The 21,919-nt window shown below is 31.0% G+C and overlaps 1 protein-coding gene across 2 annotated transcripts in view; it reads right to left on the reverse strand.

Moving 5' to 3' along the window:
* Positions 1 to 223: 223 nt before the first annotated feature.
* Chd1 (chromodomain helicase DNA binding protein 1) overlaps positions 224 to 21,919 on the reverse strand; it is a 70,918-nt gene continuing 49,222 nt past the window's right edge. Inside the window, exons 24-37 of one of the 2 annotated variants that reach the window (XM_040271820.2) lie at positions 21,534 to 21,694; positions 20,143 to 20,184; positions 18,999 to 19,129; positions 18,191 to 18,329; positions 17,862 to 18,012; positions 16,691 to 16,813; positions 15,577 to 15,705; positions 14,866 to 15,129; positions 14,387 to 14,527; positions 9,501 to 9,679; positions 5,379 to 5,475; positions 4,197 to 4,248; positions 3,471 to 3,681; positions 224 to 1,795 (exon numbers count right to left, since the gene is read on the reverse strand). In XM_040271820.2, the coding sequence (XP_040127754.1) occupies positions 1,450 to 1,795; positions 3,471 to 3,681; positions 4,197 to 4,248; positions 5,379 to 5,475; positions 9,501 to 9,679; positions 14,387 to 14,527; positions 14,866 to 15,129; positions 15,577 to 15,705; positions 16,691 to 16,813; positions 17,862 to 18,012; positions 18,191 to 18,329; positions 18,999 to 19,129; positions 20,143 to 20,184; positions 21,534 to 21,694 (2,166 nt within the window). In that variant the 3' untranslated portion in view covers positions 224 to 1,449. The remainder of the gene's footprint in view (positions 1,796 to 3,470; positions 3,682 to 4,196; positions 4,249 to 5,378; positions 5,476 to 9,500; positions 9,680 to 14,386; positions 14,528 to 14,865; positions 15,130 to 15,576; positions 15,706 to 16,690; positions 16,814 to 17,861; positions 18,013 to 18,190; positions 18,330 to 18,998; positions 19,130 to 20,142; positions 20,185 to 21,533; positions 21,695 to 21,919) is intronic. The other variant, XM_005326136.4, reaches the window with a different exon arrangement.

The following is a 21,919-nucleotide window of genomic DNA, read 5'->3' on the forward strand; positions in this document are numbered from 1 at the left end:
AAGCCAAATGGTCCAACAAAAATTTCTGTGATCTAAGTTTTATTTCATAGAAAGATGTACATAGTCTTCAAAATTGATTATTTGTAGTACTACACATTATCAATTTTCAACTGCTTACCAAAATATCCTTTCTCTGGTAGCTAAATATTACTTAAGGGAGAGAAAAAAAGATTAAGTGCTTTAGGGAATAAGAATGCAGGAGAAAAGTACAGGAGCCCACATATCCTTTTTCTTAAATTTAATTTGTAATATATAAGGTTTTTATATACAATCAGTGTGCATTGTAACAGTTTATATTAAAAGTCAATCAAGTTTGTCTAAAATGTTAACCTGGCTGCATAGCACATTTGACATTATTGCCCACATGAAAGGGGAAAACAAATGGATTTACAATAACTTTTGGCTGTTTTGGATTCTTAGAGTGTTCATACACCTACTCTTTTAAACCAAATGCATCTGAAAAAAATGTTTCCAGAGCATGCAGTTTAGATTTTCCATATTATTTCACCATTTTTTTTTTTTTAACTACAAACACAATATTGGCTAAAAAAGAAAAAAAGGTGGGGGGCATCACATGTATCTAATAAAATATTCAATATAAAAAAGAGAACTAATGGAAATAAGTGGCGCCTTTCCCCATTTTTTAACATTCTAAACAATGATTCCATCAAGACAAATTATTAAAAAGTGTTATTAACACTGTTTTTTTTTGTTTGTTTGTTTTTTGTTTTTTTAATAAGAAGGCCTGAGTTGGTAGGGAAAGGAACAGTGAAAAAAAAAAAAAAGCCTGAGAAGGGGAAGAAAAGTAAGGAAAGTTCATTTAATACATTTACAATAATTTACAGCCATTTTTTTCTTGTAAAAAGGCATAATAATAGATCACAAACAGGAAATTTCTGGCTATATTACAGATATAAGTACAGAATTTAAATATTCAAGCTTGTGATGAAAAGCGGCAAGGTGGTCGCAGTGTACAATGTAAACAAGTAGCTTTGGAAAGTGAACAAAGTCCTTGAGTGTTTTTTCTTTATTAAGAAAAGAACTCTCTTTCATTCCTTCCTGAAACATGATCACAGGTCAGAGTAAAGTTCATATACAAACATAATTTAAATGAAGGTCAGTCTAAAATCACTGACTTAAAAACAGTTTTATCCAGCCTATATTCGAGGGCAGTGTTGAGGTCCCTGTTATAGTAAACATTTTCCATTTCTTTAAAAAATAAAAAAAAAAAGTACTACAATATCTGTAGCACAGTGCAGCATAATCCTTAAATATAAAAATATTTTCTCTTCTGTTGGGATAATAGACCTTGCATCCTGGAAAGAAGTAACAATACTGCTACTGATAGAAGATCTGTTTATATCTTTCAAGTCATGTAAGGCAATTACTGTGTTGGTTTATGATATATGGCTAAAAGAAAAGTCCAGAAAGACAAAACATCAGTTTTTGTTATGTTTTCCGACTGCTCCAGGTATGCTCAGGTGTACTTTTGTGTTCAACTGAATGTTCAAATGGAGATCTGGAGCCATAAGGAGACCTCTGATCTAGTGGTGATCTAGGGCCACTACTGGAAGCTCTGTGGTCCATTTGCCAATCTGAATGATACCTATAATCCCTGGAAGATTTATGGTGTATATATTCAGAACTTGACCGGTGATCTGAATGTAACCGATGATCTGAATGAGATCGGTGATCAGAATGAGATCGATCTTTTAAACTTCCTTCCAAATTTGACCTGTGATCTCTACTCCTGTGATCATCCAGTTTTCTGTGTTTTTCTCTGTCACTGTAATATCTAATAAAAAAGAAATTAGGTTTTTAGTCAAACTAATAATTTAAATTTAAATGTTTCAAAAATAATTTTATTAAAAAACAAAAATAATATTTTAAAACATGCTTTTAATTGTATACAATCTCAGCATTTCATTAAACTATAAAAATGAGCTTTAAAATTACTGGAAATATCTCTTTGAGAAAATTATTTAATGCATAAAACTAAAGTGACCCATACTGAGTACCTCAGTCAGTAGCTAATTTCCCATGCCCATCTTAAGAAAACTGCTACTTTTTATACTATGAATCACTTGTAATAATTCATCTTGATTGTCTGAAAGTTGGAAAGTGATAACTACAAGTATATAAAAAAAAACCCTTAAAATTCAACCCTTTTTTGAATGTTGAAGATAAAAATATGTGATTTTACTCATTCGTGTGACAATTTGCTAAAAAATAAATGTGGTAATTTAACGAGAAATAATTTCTATGTTTGCCTGTTTAAAAAAATACACTGAATGTATGTTTTTTGGTTGAATAAAAGTTATTAAAAACAATACAAAATTGCCTGTGAAATTATATATAAGTATATACTACTACAAATATGCCTTTTTCTTTTTATTATATTCCCCTTTCTAACATTAAGTCATTCTATAATGGATATGTTTAGTATGACAGAGGTTCTCAGAGAAGAAATTGCTGCTGTGAGCATAACCAAATACAATGTCTTCTAATTTCTTTTTCTCTTTTTAGTGCTGGGGATCAAACTCAGGGCTTCTTCGTGCCTGCTAAGCAAGTACTCTATCACTAAGCTATATCCACAGCCCTTCTAATTTCTTGCTGATCTTTACTTTCATTCTTAAAGTTTTTGAGTTTACTTTTTTAAAAAATATTTATTTTTCAATTGTAGTTATACACAATACCTTTATTTTACTTATTTATTTTTATGTGGTGCTGAGAATCCAACCCAGGGCCTCACATGTGCTAGGTGAGCACTCTACCTCTGAGCCAGAACTCCAGCCCAGTTTACTTTTAGTAATGATTAAAAACACTGCTTTACCAATAAAGGAGTAAATGTTATTGTGCTATTATTATATATTCAGGCTGCTTATTCTTCAAAGGTTTCAAATAATAAAAACAATACATATTTAAGACTTCCTGCTTTCAGGACTATACCAGAGTGCTGAGATTAAGTTTAACGTTACGTTGTATCCACATGAATTATTTTTTTCTTCTCATGATTTTTTAAAAATATGAAATGCAGAATTCCCTTCAACAAATTTGAACCATTATTTCATCATGTTCTATTTTACCCTATTATATTTTGAAAAGTATTTGAGGCAACAGTCTCCAAAGCCAATATTGTAGATATATATTAGAAATAAAATATCCTCTTAATTTAAAGGTACTTTTAAACAATAATGAATGTCACATGAACAGAACTCCTTACAATAACTTTCATCTCTCGTTGCATATTTTGATTCAGTTTTATAATCCCAAAACCACTTTATACAGAAAATCAGTTCTTATTAATAACAAAAAAGTGGTGTATGTCAATTTTTCTCATTTACAGAACAAGACCTAGACTGACTGTGTGAAAATTAACTGGTTGATAGGTCAAATACAGCAAGTATGGTTTAATTAAAAGGAGAAGGATATGAATAAGCAAAATTTCAAAAGTAACTTGTCAAATTTACCTGCTGTCTTGCTTGTAGTGATCCCACTCACGATGATCTTTACCATTACTAAATGATGAATATGGTCTTTTCCTGGAATCTCTCTTTTTGTAAGAATCTCCCTGATGACGGTCTTTATGATGATCGTGATACTGAGATAAATGTCTATCAGAAGAATAACTATCCCTGCTGCTATCATCATGATTTGTATTTTCTTTTAATCTTTCCACATCTGTTGGATAAAGTCCAACTTTTGTTAATGACTTTAAAAAAACAAAATCATTTCCCAAATATAGGCAGTTAAACCAGTTTTAAAATGGTCTATAAAAGCAGCATAACTAAAGGTCACGGGATTCTGAAATGTAAAAAAAAAAAAAAAAAAAAAAAAAAACCTCACAATTGATAAATACAGGGCCCACCGTTTCTCAGATATTTGTGCCCTTATACAGAAAGAATACATTATTCAAAGTTACATTAAAAAAAATAAACATTAACCTTAAAAAATTATTTTACAACTTGTACAAACTGACAAGTTGGTTGGTTTATGGAAAAGATAATAAGCTAAAACATTACTGTTTAAGAGAATAGATTTTTATCTAATAATGTAGAAATATATGAAAATTATAGTATTTTCAATATAAAGGTACTTTTAAATTGGAACGACTCAATCCTTTTTATAATTTGATTAAAGCCCCCCAAAAGACAATTTTTTTTAATCTTCCAGAACAGTTAGTAAAGCTTACTTACCTGGATTTCTAATCATATGAGCACTCGAGTTACTGTTCTGGTCATTGTTTTGCTAAAATAAAAAAAGAATCTTTTAAATGCCTTCAAATACCCCTATAAAACAGAGGAATAGGTAAAATTCTTAAAAAAGAAAATTCTGATAATAAAGTTTCACATAAGACATAAAAATGAATATGTAACATTAACAAATCTTCTTTTTTCTCTAATCTATCCCATGATTGTTTTTTAAAACCAACTTTGAGATTTTATATTTAACACAACAGTTGTAAAAACAGTAATGAAAATTCCCTTATGTCCTTCACCTAGTTTCTCCTAAAGTTAACATCTTATATAGAATAATGATCAAAACCAAGTAATTAACAATGATTGACTCAATACTATTAACTGAAATATACTTTATTCTGATTTGACATTTTCTCTAATGTCTCTTTTCTGCTCCAGGATCCAATCTAGAACTCCAGGTTACATTTAGTTATTATGTATTTTGTGATAATTCCTTAGTCTTATTGGCATAACTTTGACATTTTTGAAGCATACCATCATTTTCTGTGATTCCATTAATTTCAACTTCCTTCTGTGGATCTTAAGCTACTATATATATATATTTTTTTTGGGGGGGGGGTAGTACTAAGAATTGGACCTAGGAGTATTCTGCCACTAAGCTATATCCCACAGCCCTTTTTATTTTTGAGATAGGATTAGCAAGGCACAATGGCATACACTCGAAATCCCAGTTGACTCCAGAGGCTGAGGCAGGAGGGTTCCAAGTTTGAGGCTAGACTTGGCAACTCAGGGTCCTAACCAAATTAGGAATACCCTGTTTTCAAAATAAAAAATAAAAAAGTCTAGGGACATAGCTCAGTGGTAATGTCCTTGGGTTCGATCCCTAATACTGAAAAAAAAAAAAATATATATATATATATATAAATATATATATATCAGACACAGGATCTTCCTAAATTGTTCATGCTAGCTTTGAAGTTGTGCTCCTTCTGCCTCAGCGTCCTGAGCAGCTGCAATTACAGGCATGCACCTCCACACCCAGTGATGTTATTTTCTAATGCTGATTTTTCTGTATCATTCATTTCTTCTACATTTATTAGTTGAATTATTCTGTATTAAAGAATGAATCATGACTTTAATGACATAAATTAAGGAATAAAATATGATGCACTATTTTACCTGAGACTCTTGGCGTTTTTTAATAGCATGCTTATATAATTTATGCAATTTTCTTGCATCAAACTCAGTAAATTTAGATACGAAAATCCATAGGTTTCTAGAAGAAAAAAAGATAAAATTACTCTGGTGGAAAATATTTAGCTTTTGCATAGAACACCAGTCCCTGACAAAAACACATATACAAGTAAAATTAGCCATTAATGAAACAAAGTCTAAAAAGATTAATTTTTGGAAGACTCTAATGATACAGCTCTAATTTCTCTTTCAAATCCCTTCATTTTGGAATGAAGAGCAGTAATAATCCTGATTTGAAATGGACCCAAAATATGTAAACAAACCAAGGACGAACTCTCGAGATTTGTGTTATTATACAGACTTTGTATGAGATCAAGTTACGTTAACAGCCTGTGTAGAAACATCAGCAGATGATATGAATTAAGCTTCTCAACAAAATGGTCTTAATGAATTAGAAATTGTTATTTTGGGGGCTGGGGATACAGCTCAGTTGGTAGAGTGCTTGCCTTGCATGCACAAGGCCTTGGTTTTGATCTTTAGCATCACACACACACAAAAAAAAAACCTGTTTTTGTGGGGGAGATGTGGGGGAGTAGTGGGGATTGAACTCAGGAGCACTTGACCACTGAGCGACATCCCCAGCCCTAGTTTGTATTTTATTTAGAGACAGGTTCTCATTGAGTTACTTTGCATTTCACTTTATCTGAAGCTGCTCTGAACTCTCAATCCTTCTGCCTCGGCCTCCTGAACTGCTGGGATTACAGGCGTGAGCCAACTGCACCTGGCAGAAATTGTTATTTTTTAAAGAATCATTTTTGAAAATTTTTAGTTGGAGATGGACACCTTTATTTATTTTTATGTATGCTGAGGATCGAACCCAGGGCCTCGTATGTGTGAGGCAAGTGCTCTACCACTGAGCTACAATCACAGTCCAGAAATTATCATTTTTAGTGATATGGTCACAAAAGTAACAGGATCAGGCACTCTAAGGTAATGGATGGTATATATCTTGATCTCTCTTCCCATCCAAAGGCAGCATCAGTAATTAATGAAAAATTTTAGTGATGATTTCCTAAAAAGTATGTATATTAGATAATCAAATTGTATGCCTTAAATATATATTTTTTATATTTTCAGATACAGCAAAAAAATGCAATATTAGGTTCCATCAGAAAGCACGAATATTCTCTGTAAGTATAGCTACACTAAAGTTTCAAAATTTTCTTCAGTTTATTATAATCATAAATAATTTAAAGTAATTTAAAAGCAAACTTGGCTAAGAAAACAAATGAATTTACAGACTATCTCTAACATACTTATATTCTACAATTAATTCACAAGAGCAGGTGGTAGAAAATTAATAAACTACTTTTTTATTCATAATTAACTTCTTTTTAAAAATGTTTTATTCTAGAAAAATCTAGTCAGGAATTAGATTCTGATTACATCACCTACATAACTGTTGTTAGGCCAAAAGCAATAGAGGTGTTATGACCAGACAAGGCCAAAAGTAAAAATAATAATAATAATAATAAAAACTAATCTCTGAAATATTTATCAGTTGGGGTCTTTCTGTTCCCCTTTTCTTTTTAAGGGAAATGGACATAACCAGAGACAGGCAGTGGCAGGAGGAGTTAACAGCAAGGAACATGGAAATAATGTGGTTAAGAATGAAATGGGAGAAAAATAAAAAATATTATTTGCCCAATTTGGAAAAGAAAACAGACTGGAGCATGTCCTTTAGAGGTAACATGACACATGACTGGGGATGGGGGGGGGGGCTTCTGACTACTGGTCTCTCTTCTTCCAAAGACTCTCCCCACTTCCTAATAACTAACTAAATCTGAAATAACATCTACTTGAATTAATCACTATTAAATTAGCTAAATTTGGCATCAGGAATAATGACTGCATTATCTTTTATTTTTCTAGTTTCATGAAAGGTAAGCAAACAATAGTCAAGATTATACTTGGCAACCATTTAACAGAACAAATTAAACTTTAGATCTTGAACGTTAATAGATAAAGAATTTGACCATATTTCCCTTTAAGTCTAATATACATAACTGAACTTCCTTGCATTTCTCTTCTTCTAGGGTTCCAGGCTTTGGAGAGCATCATGAATTAATAAGGTTTGAGAAGAATGGAATAATTCTGTTTATGGCACAACAGCCTCCCTCCACCCCCTTCACAGGTTTGTCACCCACAACCAACCATGGTCTGAATATATTAAGTGGAAAAATCTTAAAAAATAAATAATGTTTTAAATTTTGAGCCAATCTGAGTAGCAGGATGAAATTTCATGCCATCCTACTCGGTCCCAGTCCTACTCCATCTCACGTAGGATGTGAATTATCCCTTTGTCTAGCATACCCATGCTGTGCTACTTGCCTGTGAGTCATTTAGTAACTAACTTGGTTTTCAGATCTACTGCAGAGCTAACGCAGTGCTTATGTTCCAGTAACCTTTTTATGGCCCCCAAAGTGCATGCTGCCAATTTAGAAAAAGAAGCCATAAATTGTTTCTTTTCTGTGAAAGGTTAAAGTTCTCAACAGATAAAGAAAAAAAATATCATACACTAAGGTTGCCAAGATCAAGAGTAAGAACCAATCTTGTATCTGTGAAACTGTGCAGGGGATTAAAAACAAAAAACAAAAACAAAAACAAAAAAATGCTCCTTTTGTTGGTTATAGATACAGTACAAGTACTGAGATAAGATGGAAAAGGCATTAATATCTTGCTGTGCCTTTAATTTATAAATTAAACATTAATGTAGTTATCTATATACAGGCAAAAACCTAGAATACATATGGTTCAGTACAATCCCTGGTGTCTGGCACAAATTAGGGGTCCTGAAACATATACCCTGCATATAAAGGCAAACTGCTATGTGTCTATATTCTACTTATAAATAAAAGATTATGTCAGACACTGTGTACTTTAGGATCATGGTCTCTCATTCATCATGATACAATCAAATTTACCATGAAATAATTGAAAAAACATACAGTGTCTCACAGTTTAAAAAGTGCTTGAATACAGATGTCATTCTGGAGATAACAGATGTTATCTGGAGATAACAGTGGAGCTCAATGATACTGATAACTGTTTAAGGTTACAAAGTAAAAAATGGGGACACAAAGCACATTTTCTGATGCCAACTTTAGCAATCATTCCAAGACCTCATACATGCAAAAATTTAGGCTACTATTATTATTATTGTCCATGCATGGATTTGGTTTTTCTAAACATTATATTTCAGTTTGCACTTGTGTACAAAAGCCTAATGGTTATTATAATCAACTTCCTAGCTTCTTTTTATAAATGGGTTCTAGTTGAACTTACGAGAAAGGAAATGAAACAAGGAATGGACATACACATATACATATATAAAATTTAAATCATTAAAGCTCCTCCAGTAAGTTATTTACATTTTTTGTTTTTGACATATAGCTACAATGCATATAGGAAAGAAGTCAACAGACTGACATCACTGACAGTTATGTGCCAGTCTTCTTTCCTAATTAAGTCTAGAAAGTTGGGTTTAATTTTAACTCTGATCTGGATATGATAATCATTTAGACGTGATTTGTAAAACAAAAATAGTATCACAGCTAAGACTTACAACATTAAGATAAACTGTGTTCCATCTTTTTTTTTAAGTAAAGGGAAAACATAGAAGTTTACATTTTACAATAGTTGGAATGTTTTAATTTTTATGACTTTATATACATATGCAGAAGATAAACTGCTAAATTTATGTAAAATAAATTCTTTAGGCACACTGATTTCTAAAGATGTTATTGAGAATAATTTGCTGAATTGCAAAGAAATTTTAAAATAAAATGCAATGACTTTTTAATTTTAAAATGAAAACCTCTTTTTCCTACTTAAAAGCAGAGATGCCACCTGTAGCTTATCATGATAGATAAATAACCATTCATGAATAAATGCTTTGAAATTAAAGGGAGAAAATTAAAACACTCATTCTCACATTATTTCTTTAGATGCTATTTTGTCACTTAATCTTCAGAGGTAGAAAAATAAAAACACAAAATAGTTACAAATTTATAAATTGCCCAGTTTCTGAAAAGTTATGTCACTTACTTTCTCCACTGCTTTATTTGTTCAGGATTTGTATATTCTTTCAAACATTCTGTAATATGATCTCCAATTTTTATTAAACACTGTCTAGTATGCTCCAGTTGTTCTCTTTCAGAAAGGCCTTTCTCAGGCCTATCAAGTTGTTTCAAAGCTGCTTTGACAGGCCTCATTCTTTCTTTACACTTAAAAATGGGAAAGATATAAATTTATTAAAAAACATGAATTCAATAAGATCTATTTCAGTGATATTTACATGAGTAAATATAGCAATGTTTGTGGCAAAATATGCAGTTAAATCACAACTAATATACAAAGATTTTCATTATTTAAAAATCAATCTTTAAGGAAGTAAAAGCTTTGTAATTTACTCAGCTGAAAAATAATTGTTTTTTATACTGCAGTGCCCCATTCTGAGTAGACTTAAACAGAAAATACTAAGAAATGGCAAGAGTAATACATTTCAGAGTAAAACTTACCTATAATAACTATAAAGTAAAATGCAAAAAAAAATGGATCTTTATATAATACAGGTGTATAAGCTGTCTAATCCAAATCTTTCAGACAAAGCAATAATTTTTTTTTTTTTTTTTTTTTGGTGGTACAGGGGATTGATCCTAGTGCTTGACACATGCTAGGCAAGCACTCTAAAACTGAGCTGTATTCCCAGCCCTTTTAACTTTCTGAGATAAGTTCTGGCTAAGTTGCTCAGCCTGGCCTTGAATTCATAATCCTCCTATTTCAGTCTCCCAAGTAGCTGGGATTAAAGATGTGTACTACTGCACCCAACTACTGATAATTTTTGTTACTTTTATAATTTGAGTGTTGGAGAATAGCGGATGGGTGATGGAGATTAAGCTTTTCCTTGATAAATACTTACATGGTAAAATGATGAGACATCAAAAATTGTATAATTCAGTTTTATTACACTAACAGAAACTATGGCTGTATACCAAAATCAGAATAAAAATGTTACTAAAAGCTGTAGATAAAATTTATGAGTATAAATATAAAAACATAAAATTTATGAGTATAAATATAAAAACAAATTTAAACAAATATCCATATCAATTTATACATGAGGAGCAATTTAGTTTGATTCTAAGAAGACAGGCTAACATCAGACAACATATTTAGTTGATGCCATTTATTAAAAAAAAAAATCCTTACTCCACCACTCTAAAGGGCCATTGTATTGGTATGGATTTGCTTAGGAGTATTATATTATGTTTTACTGGTGAATCAGTTGGGAAGTTTTTCATTCTTTGTCAAGAATAGGTTAAGTATCATTAGAATTGTGTATTCTTTTGGTTCAAACTAGAATTTAGTTACACCCAATGCCTTTTTTTAAAAAAAGCAAAAATTCTTGATTTCCTACATAATTTCAGCATTATCCATAGTTACTCTGTTTCCAATTTTTGATATGATAGTTTATACCCTGCTAGAAAATAATTTGTTCGATATATATTAAATACAAGCTATACTCCTGTCATCATCTATTTTTAGGAAATAGAGCAGTAAGTCCGACAGTGATGTTGAAACCTGGACTTTTCTTGAGACAAAAAAGAAATAATAAAATAAAAGCAAAACATTGGGAGTTAGATGGTAACAGCTTTGATTTAAAAAAAAAAATCAGAGCAAGGAGCTTCCTAACTTATTAAGATTTTGGGAAAGAATGATATTTGAGAAGACACCTTAAAATGTTATGACATTCCAAGTAGAGGGAAGAGTAAGTACAAATGTCCTAAAATCTGTTTGATATGTTTAGAAGAAAATGAATACCAACGTGGCTGGAACGAAGTGAGAGAAAGATAGCAGGATGGTGGAAGCTAACCAGATGCTCTACTTTTGTTTTTATCTTGAAAAAGATGGAAACACCATTTGAGAATTTGAAATGCAGAATTAACATGGTATGACTCTATTCTTCCGATAACCATCAAAAACCTCTCTGGTTACTGTATGAAATAAAAACTGAGGTAGACGGGGAAGGGTAGAAGCAGTAAGAACATTTAGAGATGTCTCTGTGTACAGAGCCAAAAGAATTTGCTAATTTGAAAGTGAACAGAGAAGAAAGGGATAGATGACTAAAATGTGTGCCAAGGCTAAAGTCTAAAGATAGGAAATGGAGAAATTATAATACTTAACAAAGTTCTTTTTAGGTACTAAAGTCTATGTTTTGCTTCAAATGTCGCATCCAACCCTGACAATAGTTCTTTTCTATTTTATAGAACAAGGTGACAACAGTCAAACCCAGGTCAACTGACTCAAATCCTCTATTTCTTAACTTAGCACTAAATTATACTATCATTTCTGAAACAAATCAATGAAATATAAGGAAGATCAAGAAGTGCCAATACGGCAAATATCCAACAGAATAAAGAACAAGAAAAGAGTGTTTAATATCTTATCATTAAGAGCTAGTTCCCAATAAAACAGAATTCCTTAAAAAGAAGTATAATCCAGTATAAGCCTAGAAAGTCTGGCTCCAGAGTTCATATTTAAAACTATTCTATTCTTCATTTCCAAGATATACAAAAGATCATTTGAAGATTAATGAAGAGAAAATTCATGCATTGTGCACAGAAGAAAACTTTTCATTTGAGCAGTGTCCTGAAAGTTACAAAGCTCAAGAGGAAATGTAGGTAAAGAAAAGAAGCTAGAGGAACAATCTTACCTTACACAGTAATTAAGTTTATAGAGTAGGGAGAGCTGATTCAAGTGAGGAGTTTTATCTTCTTCATTCCCACCCAATAGAGAGAATTAAAAAAAAAAAAAAGTCAATAGAAAATAGGGAGGCTTGATTAAAGTCACAAATAAAAAGGTTATCCTTAAAAATGAGAAAAGGAATCCCAGTGCATGAGACTACAAAAGAGATTAAAATGAAAGGTCACTGTAGGATGTTAAGGAAAAGGTACACACTCATAAGCTGCTGGTTCAACTGCAAATTGGTGCAACCACTCTGGAAAGCAGTATGGATTTCTCAGAAAACTTGGAATGGAACCATCATTTGACCCAACTGTCCCTCTCCTCGTACTATACTCAGAGGACTTAAAATCAACATACTATAGCAAAGCAGTCACATCAATGGTTACAGAAGCTCAATCTACAATAGCTAAACTCAGAACCAACTTAAGTACCCTGAATGAATAAGGAAAATGTGGAACATATATACAATAGAATATTACTCAGCCATAAAAAAGAATGGAATGATGGCATTTGCCAGTAAGTGGATGGAACTGGAGTCTATCATGTGAAGTGAGTGAAATAAGCCAATCCCCAAAAACCAAAGGTTGAATGTTCCCTAATATGTGGATCTGACTTACAACATGTAGGAAAAGGGAGGTGGGGAGGTTCATCAGATGGGACAGGTCATAGTGGGAGGAAGAAGGTAGAGATGGGAATGGGCAAGACAGTAGAATGAATTGGACATAACTTGTTTCTATGTTCATATATGAACAAAGGACCAGTGTAACCATATCATGTACAACTACAAAAGTGACAAGTTATACTCCATGTATGTATTTCAAAATACATTCTACTGCCATGTGTAACTAAAAAGAACAAATTTTTTAAAAATTCTGTTAAAAAAAAAGGAAAGGCCAAAAATAGCACATATGGCTCAAATAAATAAATAGTAGATAGGAACAGCTTACTTTGAGTGTTCCAAATTCTCAGTGACTGGAATGATACCAACTGTTAACAGAACAAGAAAACTGTGAAAATGTGGTAGGAACTACTATGTTTAAAAGAGCATGGAAAGCATGGAAAGCTATTGTAGGGGATGTCATAAAATCTATAGAGAATGAGCACGTATTCATTTATCAGTAATTTCCAGTCAGCATCCAAAGGAGAGAAAAAGCGTGAAAAGAGGGCAAGAAGAATAACATAGTGGTCAATCACAAATTTAGTGTTAGAAGGGAAAATGTATATCTTTCAAGTAAAGTATTTGATTAACAACAATGATAAAACTAAAAGATAATAACCCAGTCTAACCAGTGATGTATGTTAATTGCTCAACTAGTATAAATCCTTAAGAGTCTAGAATAATGTGCATATCATAATCCTGGTTCAAGCTCTGAAAATTCGATACCTATCTTGTCTTACTCAGTCCTTTTCTCTATAATTATTACTTCTTCCTAATTTTGCTCTATACTTAGACTTTTTAGTTTCTATCATTCTACTCTCATACCTGAATTCAGTCATAACCTCTACTGAAATCACTATCAATTTTCATGTTTCTGGAGCTTTTTGGAGGAGAACACTGTTTGAAAACTTTACAAGTACCAATTACTTTGAGTAACATAAAAGCATGCTAGCAAGTAGAACTAGTATAGTTTAAAACTGTTGTTCAAAAATAAAGTATGGGAACCTGTGTCAGTCTGAAACAAAATAAGTACAGAAAGTGAGTGTGTTCAGAAACATTCACAATAATTTAACAGTACAATTTTAGGTCTATTCAATCTAGTAATAAAAAATTGTGGTTTATATTTTATATATAATTTTTTCTTCTTTTACTTTTGTTATTTTTATTATCTATTCTAAAAATACTGGTTTCTAATAAACTGACATAAAAATAATGTTTCACCATTGAGAAGAAACACTAGAATACTAAACCTACTGGTTTAAGAATTTACAATTCTTTACCTTAAAATTCCAAAGCTAAAGGAAAACTTTTGGTTCCCTCTAAAACCTTCTCCTTCGATCCTTATTAAAGGCTTTCCAAAACTGATTCTAATTTTAGAATTATCTAAAATTTAAAACTATTATTTATATCAATCTGAACTCACATTCAAATACATTTCTAAGTTCACAGCTCGATTTCATAAGTGAAATTGCAACTCAGTAAAATGTTACATGAATTAATGCTAATAATCAGAAAGTCTATTGCTTACAATGCTGAATGTCTTCTGATCAAGTTCTTCAGATTCTTCAGATATTGGAACTGGTTCACCACTTGCAGTGATATGAACTGGAGCATCAGACACTGAAGATTTTTTGGATCTTTCTTTACTTTCAGACTTGGATTCACCCAGCTGAAAAGAAAAAATAAAAACAAAAACCCAACAGCAAAGGCAAAATGATTAAAACTTTCAGACAACAATTACTGTCTCAATTTATCCTACACATGCTTATTCTCATTGAATATTTTTATCTATTTACTTTTTTTTAAAAAAAGCTACCCTATATTGTTACCATATATGTAAGGCATTAAAATGTATTCAAACCTGTTTTTCTCCTTTATACATTCCCACACATACTTCTAAAGAACTCAGTTATATAGACTTATATGGGCTGATATGCAATTTAGTATCCTAAAATGTAAATATGCTGATTGTTTTATTTTCTAAATTTTACATTATGAATTGCATACCTTTTCTTCTTTTATGTCTTTTTCTTTCTGCATAGCTTCTTTTACTTTGCTTTCTCTTTTTTCTTTAAAATCTTTTTCCTTTATATCTTTCTTATCCTCTTTTTCTTTTATCTCCCTTTTAAGTTCTTTTTTATTCTCCTTTTCTTTTGCTTCCCTCTTCTCTTCTGATTCCTTCTTTATACAAACATCTGGCTCAGGTTTTTCTTCACTGTCTCTTTCTGTTTTAATTTTTTTATTTGGATGTTTCACAGAAGTGATCTCATCCTAGAAAGTGCAAGTATGGCCAATGTATTACTAACTGAATTTTGACAAAGACTAATTTTTTTTTTTGGCATGACTATGTATTGCATGTATGTGGATTCTGAAGGAGATAACCCAGAATCTCCTTAAAGATACATGCAATGTTTATCTTCCTATAAACTAAAGTAAGCCAGTCCCATTCAAATTAATAATAACCTTAAAGGAGACAGAAGTTCATTTAATTGGCAAATGTTTGAAAAGGAAGGACCTTTGCTTTATGCATCTAATGTATCCACTACATAGGTAGAATTCTGTTCTATAAGAGACTACATTATGCACCACAAGGGGAAAAATATTTTTTAAAAAGTAAGATTTCAGACCTTAGCTTAATTTTAAAATGTAACGCACTTGAAAACATGCCACGTTCCCATCTCCATACAAAATGTTACTGTTCTAAAAATGCATTTTTACCTTATCATCTTCTTCATCAGACTTCTCTGAAGGCAGGGGAGAGGAATCGCTCTTTATTTCCTCTTTCAGTTTCATAGATTTTATTGCTTTATTCTTCTTAGCTCTTATTTTTCTTCTCTTTAAACCTCCCTAAAAACATTATTTTTCATTTTAACCAAACCCACAAATTTTTTAAAATTTTTCATTTTTATCATTTGCAGCACTGGGAATTGAACCCAGGACCTTGACCATGCTAGGTACATGTTATTACATCCTGGCCCAGAGATTTCATTATTTAAAAACTTCAAAAATACTAAATATAAAGGTTAGAATATATACGCCACCCATACTTTAATAAATACTAGCCGAGAAATGAGTAAAACAGGCGTGGTGGTACACGCCTATAATCCCATCAGCTTGGGAGGCTTGCAAGGCTGAGACAGGAGGATCTTTAGTCCATAGCCAGCCTCAGCAATTTAGTGGGGCCCTAAGCAACTGAGAACCTGTCTCTAAATTAAAAAACAAGTAATTTGAGTGGGATGTGGCTTAGAGGTCTAGAGCCCCTGAGTTCAATCCCCAGTACTCAAAAAAAAACAACAACAACAACAAACAAAACAGGAATGAGTAATATAAGTGGATTTTCACAATTAGGTTATTATCACCCTTGATTAAATTCAATGGTACCAGAGATATAATTAAAAATCAGTTTTAGTAGTACCCAGGTAGTTATTGTATTCATAAGTAAACTTTTAATGGCTGCTTTAAGCTTCCAATCATTCCCTTCTTAGTGTCTTTTTTTGGAACTTCCACATAAATAAGGTCAGCGACCTCTGATACTATTACTTAAAGTCTAATACCTTCCAATAAAACAGCTCCCTGGCTCAACCTCTCAAAGAGTACTCAACACTCTAAATAATTTTCTTTAATCCCTATCAAATACTAGAAATAAATGAACTCATCAGTTTTAATATATATGGTGAAATAATGTAAAGGAAAACATTACCATATTCAAATAAAACTTTAAAGAAAAACTATAAGCTGTATTAACTATGCATGTCTAGGATGGTCAGTAAACTAGGTTTACCTTATTCAAAAGAAAAGTAAACCACTCTTAAGCATCTCAATTTTAACTTACTGCACCAGAAAGTCTCAGAGCTTCTTTTTTCGCAAGGTCTCTACTAAGTAATTTGATGAGGTAGTCCGCACGTGTCTGCAACTGTTTTGCTTGTGGTTTTTTATCAGGATCATCTGGAAGAATCTGAAAAAGCAATTAAATTTCAGGTTAAATAACATAAAAAGCTTATTGGTGACAGGCCAAATTATACTGTGTGCAGGTATGAACATGTAACAATAAATACCATCAATGTATACAACTACACGCAACAATAAAAAATGTGGAAAAAAGTTTACTGGTAAAAAATATTTAACCATTTTTAAGAAATATAATAACTTACTAAAGTTACAAATTTTAGTATTTATAGGAATGACTCATTCAATATACATTTTAAAAAATATCTACACGACAGGCAAAATTTAATTTTCTAAGAAATGAATCCTAAATAAATATGCCTCAACAAAAGTCCCTTGTTATTACCTTTCAAAATGGAAACAGAAAAGTTTGATTACAAATTTCTTTCAAATATACAAAAAGTGCATTTAACATTTGCTGTTATTAAATGTTACATTATCCTTAGAATCCCTTCCTCTCAATAACACCATATATATATATATAAAAATAACAATTCCTGGAATACAGAGTACCACCTATTTAGAAGGTGACCTCCTGAGGAAATTTTCACAGTGGAAATCTTGACATTTAAGTTTTCCTTAATAGGAACAAATGATAAAGCATTGATATCTAAAAGTTAGTACATATCTAAAGAAGTACCAAAAAAAAAAAAAAGAATACTTCCAGTGTTTTCCATTTTATGCAAAGATATTCTTTTACCTAACACAGTAGAATCAAATCACCAAAAAACTTAAAAATACATATTTTTAAAAACCTTGACAGCTTAAGGATTGTTTTTTGTCTTCAAATAAGTTAATGATGTAACAGAAGATTTTTTAACCCAATAATCTAAAGGAAAATATACCTGTCTATACCTGTCTTAATAACATTCCAGAAGTATGGCAAAAGACTCAGAAATCACTTATTTAAACTTAATCCTTTCATGAAAACAAAGTTCTAAAGAAGCCACGAGCACACAACTAACCAGAGCCTTGATTACTTATTCCTAGTTTATTCCCATAATAATTTAAAAGATTAGAATAAATTAAAGCCAACAAAGTCACGAGATATACAGTACCTTATGTGTTAGACTGAGGTCAGGATCCATTTTAATCATTTCCCAACTTCCATATCCATATTCATAAATACCAATTAACAAATTGGAATCATCTTCTTTGCCCCAGTCTATATCAAAATGAGCTGCCTTCGTGTGGCATGGGATTGTATACCTATTATTAAAGTTAATAATTACTTCCATGTTTATAACTGACATTAAAAAATTAATTCTGAAAAACATATTTGAGTCATTAAAAATTCTGGTCCAAAAGTAGCCAACAATGCCACAAAAACTTAACATACCTTCATATCAAAGCTACTTAACAACAAAAATTTTATAAAGTAACTCACTGCTTTCTTTCTTCTGGATCTGAAGGGATAGATTTGTGCAAAGGTATTAATTCTTCTTCATGGGAGATGACCAGCTTGGCATTCACTTGTACTCCTGATATTCGGAATGTTGGCCCCTTCACTTTTCCAAGTCTCCCACCTTAATTTTTTAGAAAAGAGTATAGAAAAACATATAAAGCATAATTCTACAAAATACAGAACAATATGTGCTATTACTTAAGTATTATTTATACCATTAAGAAAGGGATTACTGACAAAACTTTCACTATATATAATAAACCAATCATTACAATCTGGCAGATGTAGATTTCAAATTGCATTTCACGTAATTAAGTAAATTATTAATCATACAAAATAGATCATCTATTTGTTCTGTCAGCCTCTAAATAAGAATTCTAGTATGATTTTTTTCTTTAGTGTATCTATTATTAAACCTCATGTAAATATTTTTCTTCAGGCATATGAACTGTAAAATAAACATAATAAAATAACTGTGCACCAAACCAATATCACATGTATATATTTACATTTTCTTCTCCTACTTATCCATATTAAAAAGAAAGTTTAACAGTAATTTCTGACATTGTGTCCCAGTCAGAATACATCAGGGACTCTAAAGGATAGATTGTATTGCCTTCAAAACTGGAATTCTGTTCTCCATTTCCTCTAACTCAGGTCGTCCTTCCTTTGTCTTGTAAAGCATCTTCTAAAACTAATTAAACAGGTAAGTTAAGACATAACACCTAACTCAAAAAGTATATCTTGAAACTTTCATTTTTCTCTTTTAAATTACTCATTTTAATGTTACCTGTTCGTTCTGTTCCTGAAGAACTATCCTTTAAAGCTTTGATGCAGCCATTATGCACCAATTCTCCTAATCGTCTGAGGTCTGTTTCTGACTTATCAACTAATTCAGCATCTCGAGCAATTGCATCTAATCTGTATCAAAATAAGACAAATTTCAGGCATATGTGTTAAATGATGTAGAACTGTTTGTGATAAACCAAGTTTTCTATTTTAAGATCAAAATGTCACTCTAATAAATGTCTTATAAATTCCAGTTTAAAACTTGAAAAAATATTTCTACTAAAATAATTTAGTAGAAATACAAATTGTTTACATATTCCAAGACAATAAATTCTGAAAACTCATTACAGAGCAATTGGAAAATTAATTGGAAAACTATATAATAGGTATACAGATTTGAAAATCATATGCCAATTCTATAAAATCTTTTTTTACAAATTAATCAAATTTTAAACAATACAAAATTTTTATGACAATTATAAGTGAGAGTAAACTATGCAACAGATAACATAAAGAAAAATTAACTCTTAGACATTTTTCCATCATCTAAAATAATTATGCATGTATTTCATTGCATTTTTAGTTGCCTCAAAAGAAAATATAATAATCTCTATTTTTAAAGTTTTTAAGAGGAAAAAGTCAATTAATTTGAGTCTTTGCTGCTCTACATTCAGAAAGGGTTGGCTACAACAAAAGACAAAGAATATTTATATGACCAACAATTATTGGTATTAACCCATAGCTTAAAAAATTTTAGTTGTTTATGTACTAAGAGGATGTAATTTAAAAAACTAAAAATATTTCTAATTAGAAAAAACAGTGGTAAGTTAAATTAGCAACTCAGCACCTCTATGAATAAATTTGTGGTACATAAGTTGTATAATGAAAAATCAAACAATGAAAAATACATTAGTTATAAAAATAAAATTTAAATTTGTTTTAGACAACTTCATTTATAGATAAGAAAAATTTATAGACCACAATAAAAATATCTTTTTTAAAAAATCTAAAATTTGATTCCTAGATTGTTAAGTGCCTCTTAAAAGCAAATTAAACAAGGTAGCAAACTAAATATTAATACAACTAAAGCAAGCTGACAGTTATATAAAATTTTAGAATTCTATGAGGATGACAAATGCATTTACCTTTCTAAAGGGCCACCAAATTTCTTATAGCTCTTGATAAACCTAGCAGAAAATAAACACTTGGTTGAAATGTGATCTTCATTATCCATTTAAAAATACACATATATTTATAACATATGCAGAAATAAGATACTTATTAGTGCAAAAATAAATTCAGAGCACATTTACTAACAAAAAAATGAAAAAGGTATGTTATAAATACACAAATGTCAAAACATGAAGTTATATACCAAAGTAAAACAAGTACTTTTACACCCAGGATGAACTTAAGATACCAATGTAAATAAAACAATAGAAGCTAAATTTTAGTTTAGAATTACTTTATTATTTTCACAAGACTGGAAAAGGGTTCAAAGTTATCACAGGAAGTGTCTCCAGAATAATTATCAATCATACTACACCTCCTCACATTCCAAGTGCTGATAAAAATAAGACAGATGTGTGGTATTACACTAAACAATGGAAAATAAAAATTTTACTTCAGAAAAAAAGCTATGTAGGTGGTTGATAGATGAGGAAAAATATCCAGGAAAAGTAGAAGATGAAATGCTTCTCCAAGTAAAAACAGAACCAGCAAATCAGATGTCATAAAAGTGCTCTTAAGGAAAGCTAACAATGTATTTAGTTGTCTGCTAGGAAGAATGACCTTATCAGTCAGGTCTATGATTTAAAAGACAAAAGTTACAATGGCTTGAAAGAAACAAAACAACAAACTCTAGAGTAATGAACAATCTTTTTACAAATTTCACATGCAAAACTATTATATTAACAAAATAAGTTGTTACCCCATTCCCCTTAAAGAAATATGGTATATTTTGAGCAAAAACTACAATTTATCCTGCATGGCTAATCTTAACCCATTTCCTACTTGGTCATATCAGAGATGGTTTGTTACTATTGCTTGTTCTGTGGTGCTGGTGATCAGATAGATGCTTTGGGCATGCTAAATACATAATCTACCACTGAGCTACATTCCCAATCCCAGAAATGTTTTAAACATGGTTACTTTCAAAAAGCAATCACTTCAATGTTAAGACACTAGAAAAATACAGAACTAAATTATTCCCACAAAAAAATAATAATCCTGGGAATCAACAAAGCAGTGTGAATTTTTAATAAACAAAACCATTATTCTGAAATTCATTAATAAAACCAAAAAATTTTAGTAGTCTGCCTAGCAATAAATAACATGCAAAGATTAGAAGTTGAACTTGCTTTTACAGTTATAATGAACCCAAAAGCCAGGAAGGAATGCTCAATTCCTACTCAAACATCATATATTTGCCTTCTCTAAAACTATCATCTTAATTTTTGAAAATTATTAATTTTCATATTTTAGTTTTACTTTCTATGAAACCAAATTAAAACAAAATGGTCTATTATCATCTTACCGCCTAATTTCTGCATCATTAAATCCTTTAATATTCTCCCGAGGGATAGTGCGTGGTCTTCCACGTTTCTTTGGCCTTTTCCTTTCTGAGATTGAATCACTATCAGATCCAGAGTATCTCCTACTTCTACTGCGCCTCCCTTCACTTCCATTGAAACTAATCTGGAATTTGAAAAAACAAATTCACCCAACTTAGGGTAAAGTTAAGTTTTTATCTAATGGGCAAAGAAAAACTATAAAAACTTAGAATATTCCACAAGCAAAAGTAATTAAGCAAACAGAACAAAAAATAACACATTAATGACAAAGGGTTATTAATAGCCTTAATAATTTAAGCATGCTTATAAATCAATAATAATCAGTCTTTTGTAAAAATATGAAGTTATT

This window comes from Ictidomys tridecemlineatus, chromosome 1 (genome assembly GCF_052094955.1).
Source record: "Ictidomys tridecemlineatus isolate mIctTri1 chromosome 1, mIctTri1.hap1, whole genome shotgun sequence".
Lineage (NCBI taxonomy): Eukaryota > Metazoa > Chordata > Mammalia > Rodentia > Sciuridae > Ictidomys > Ictidomys tridecemlineatus.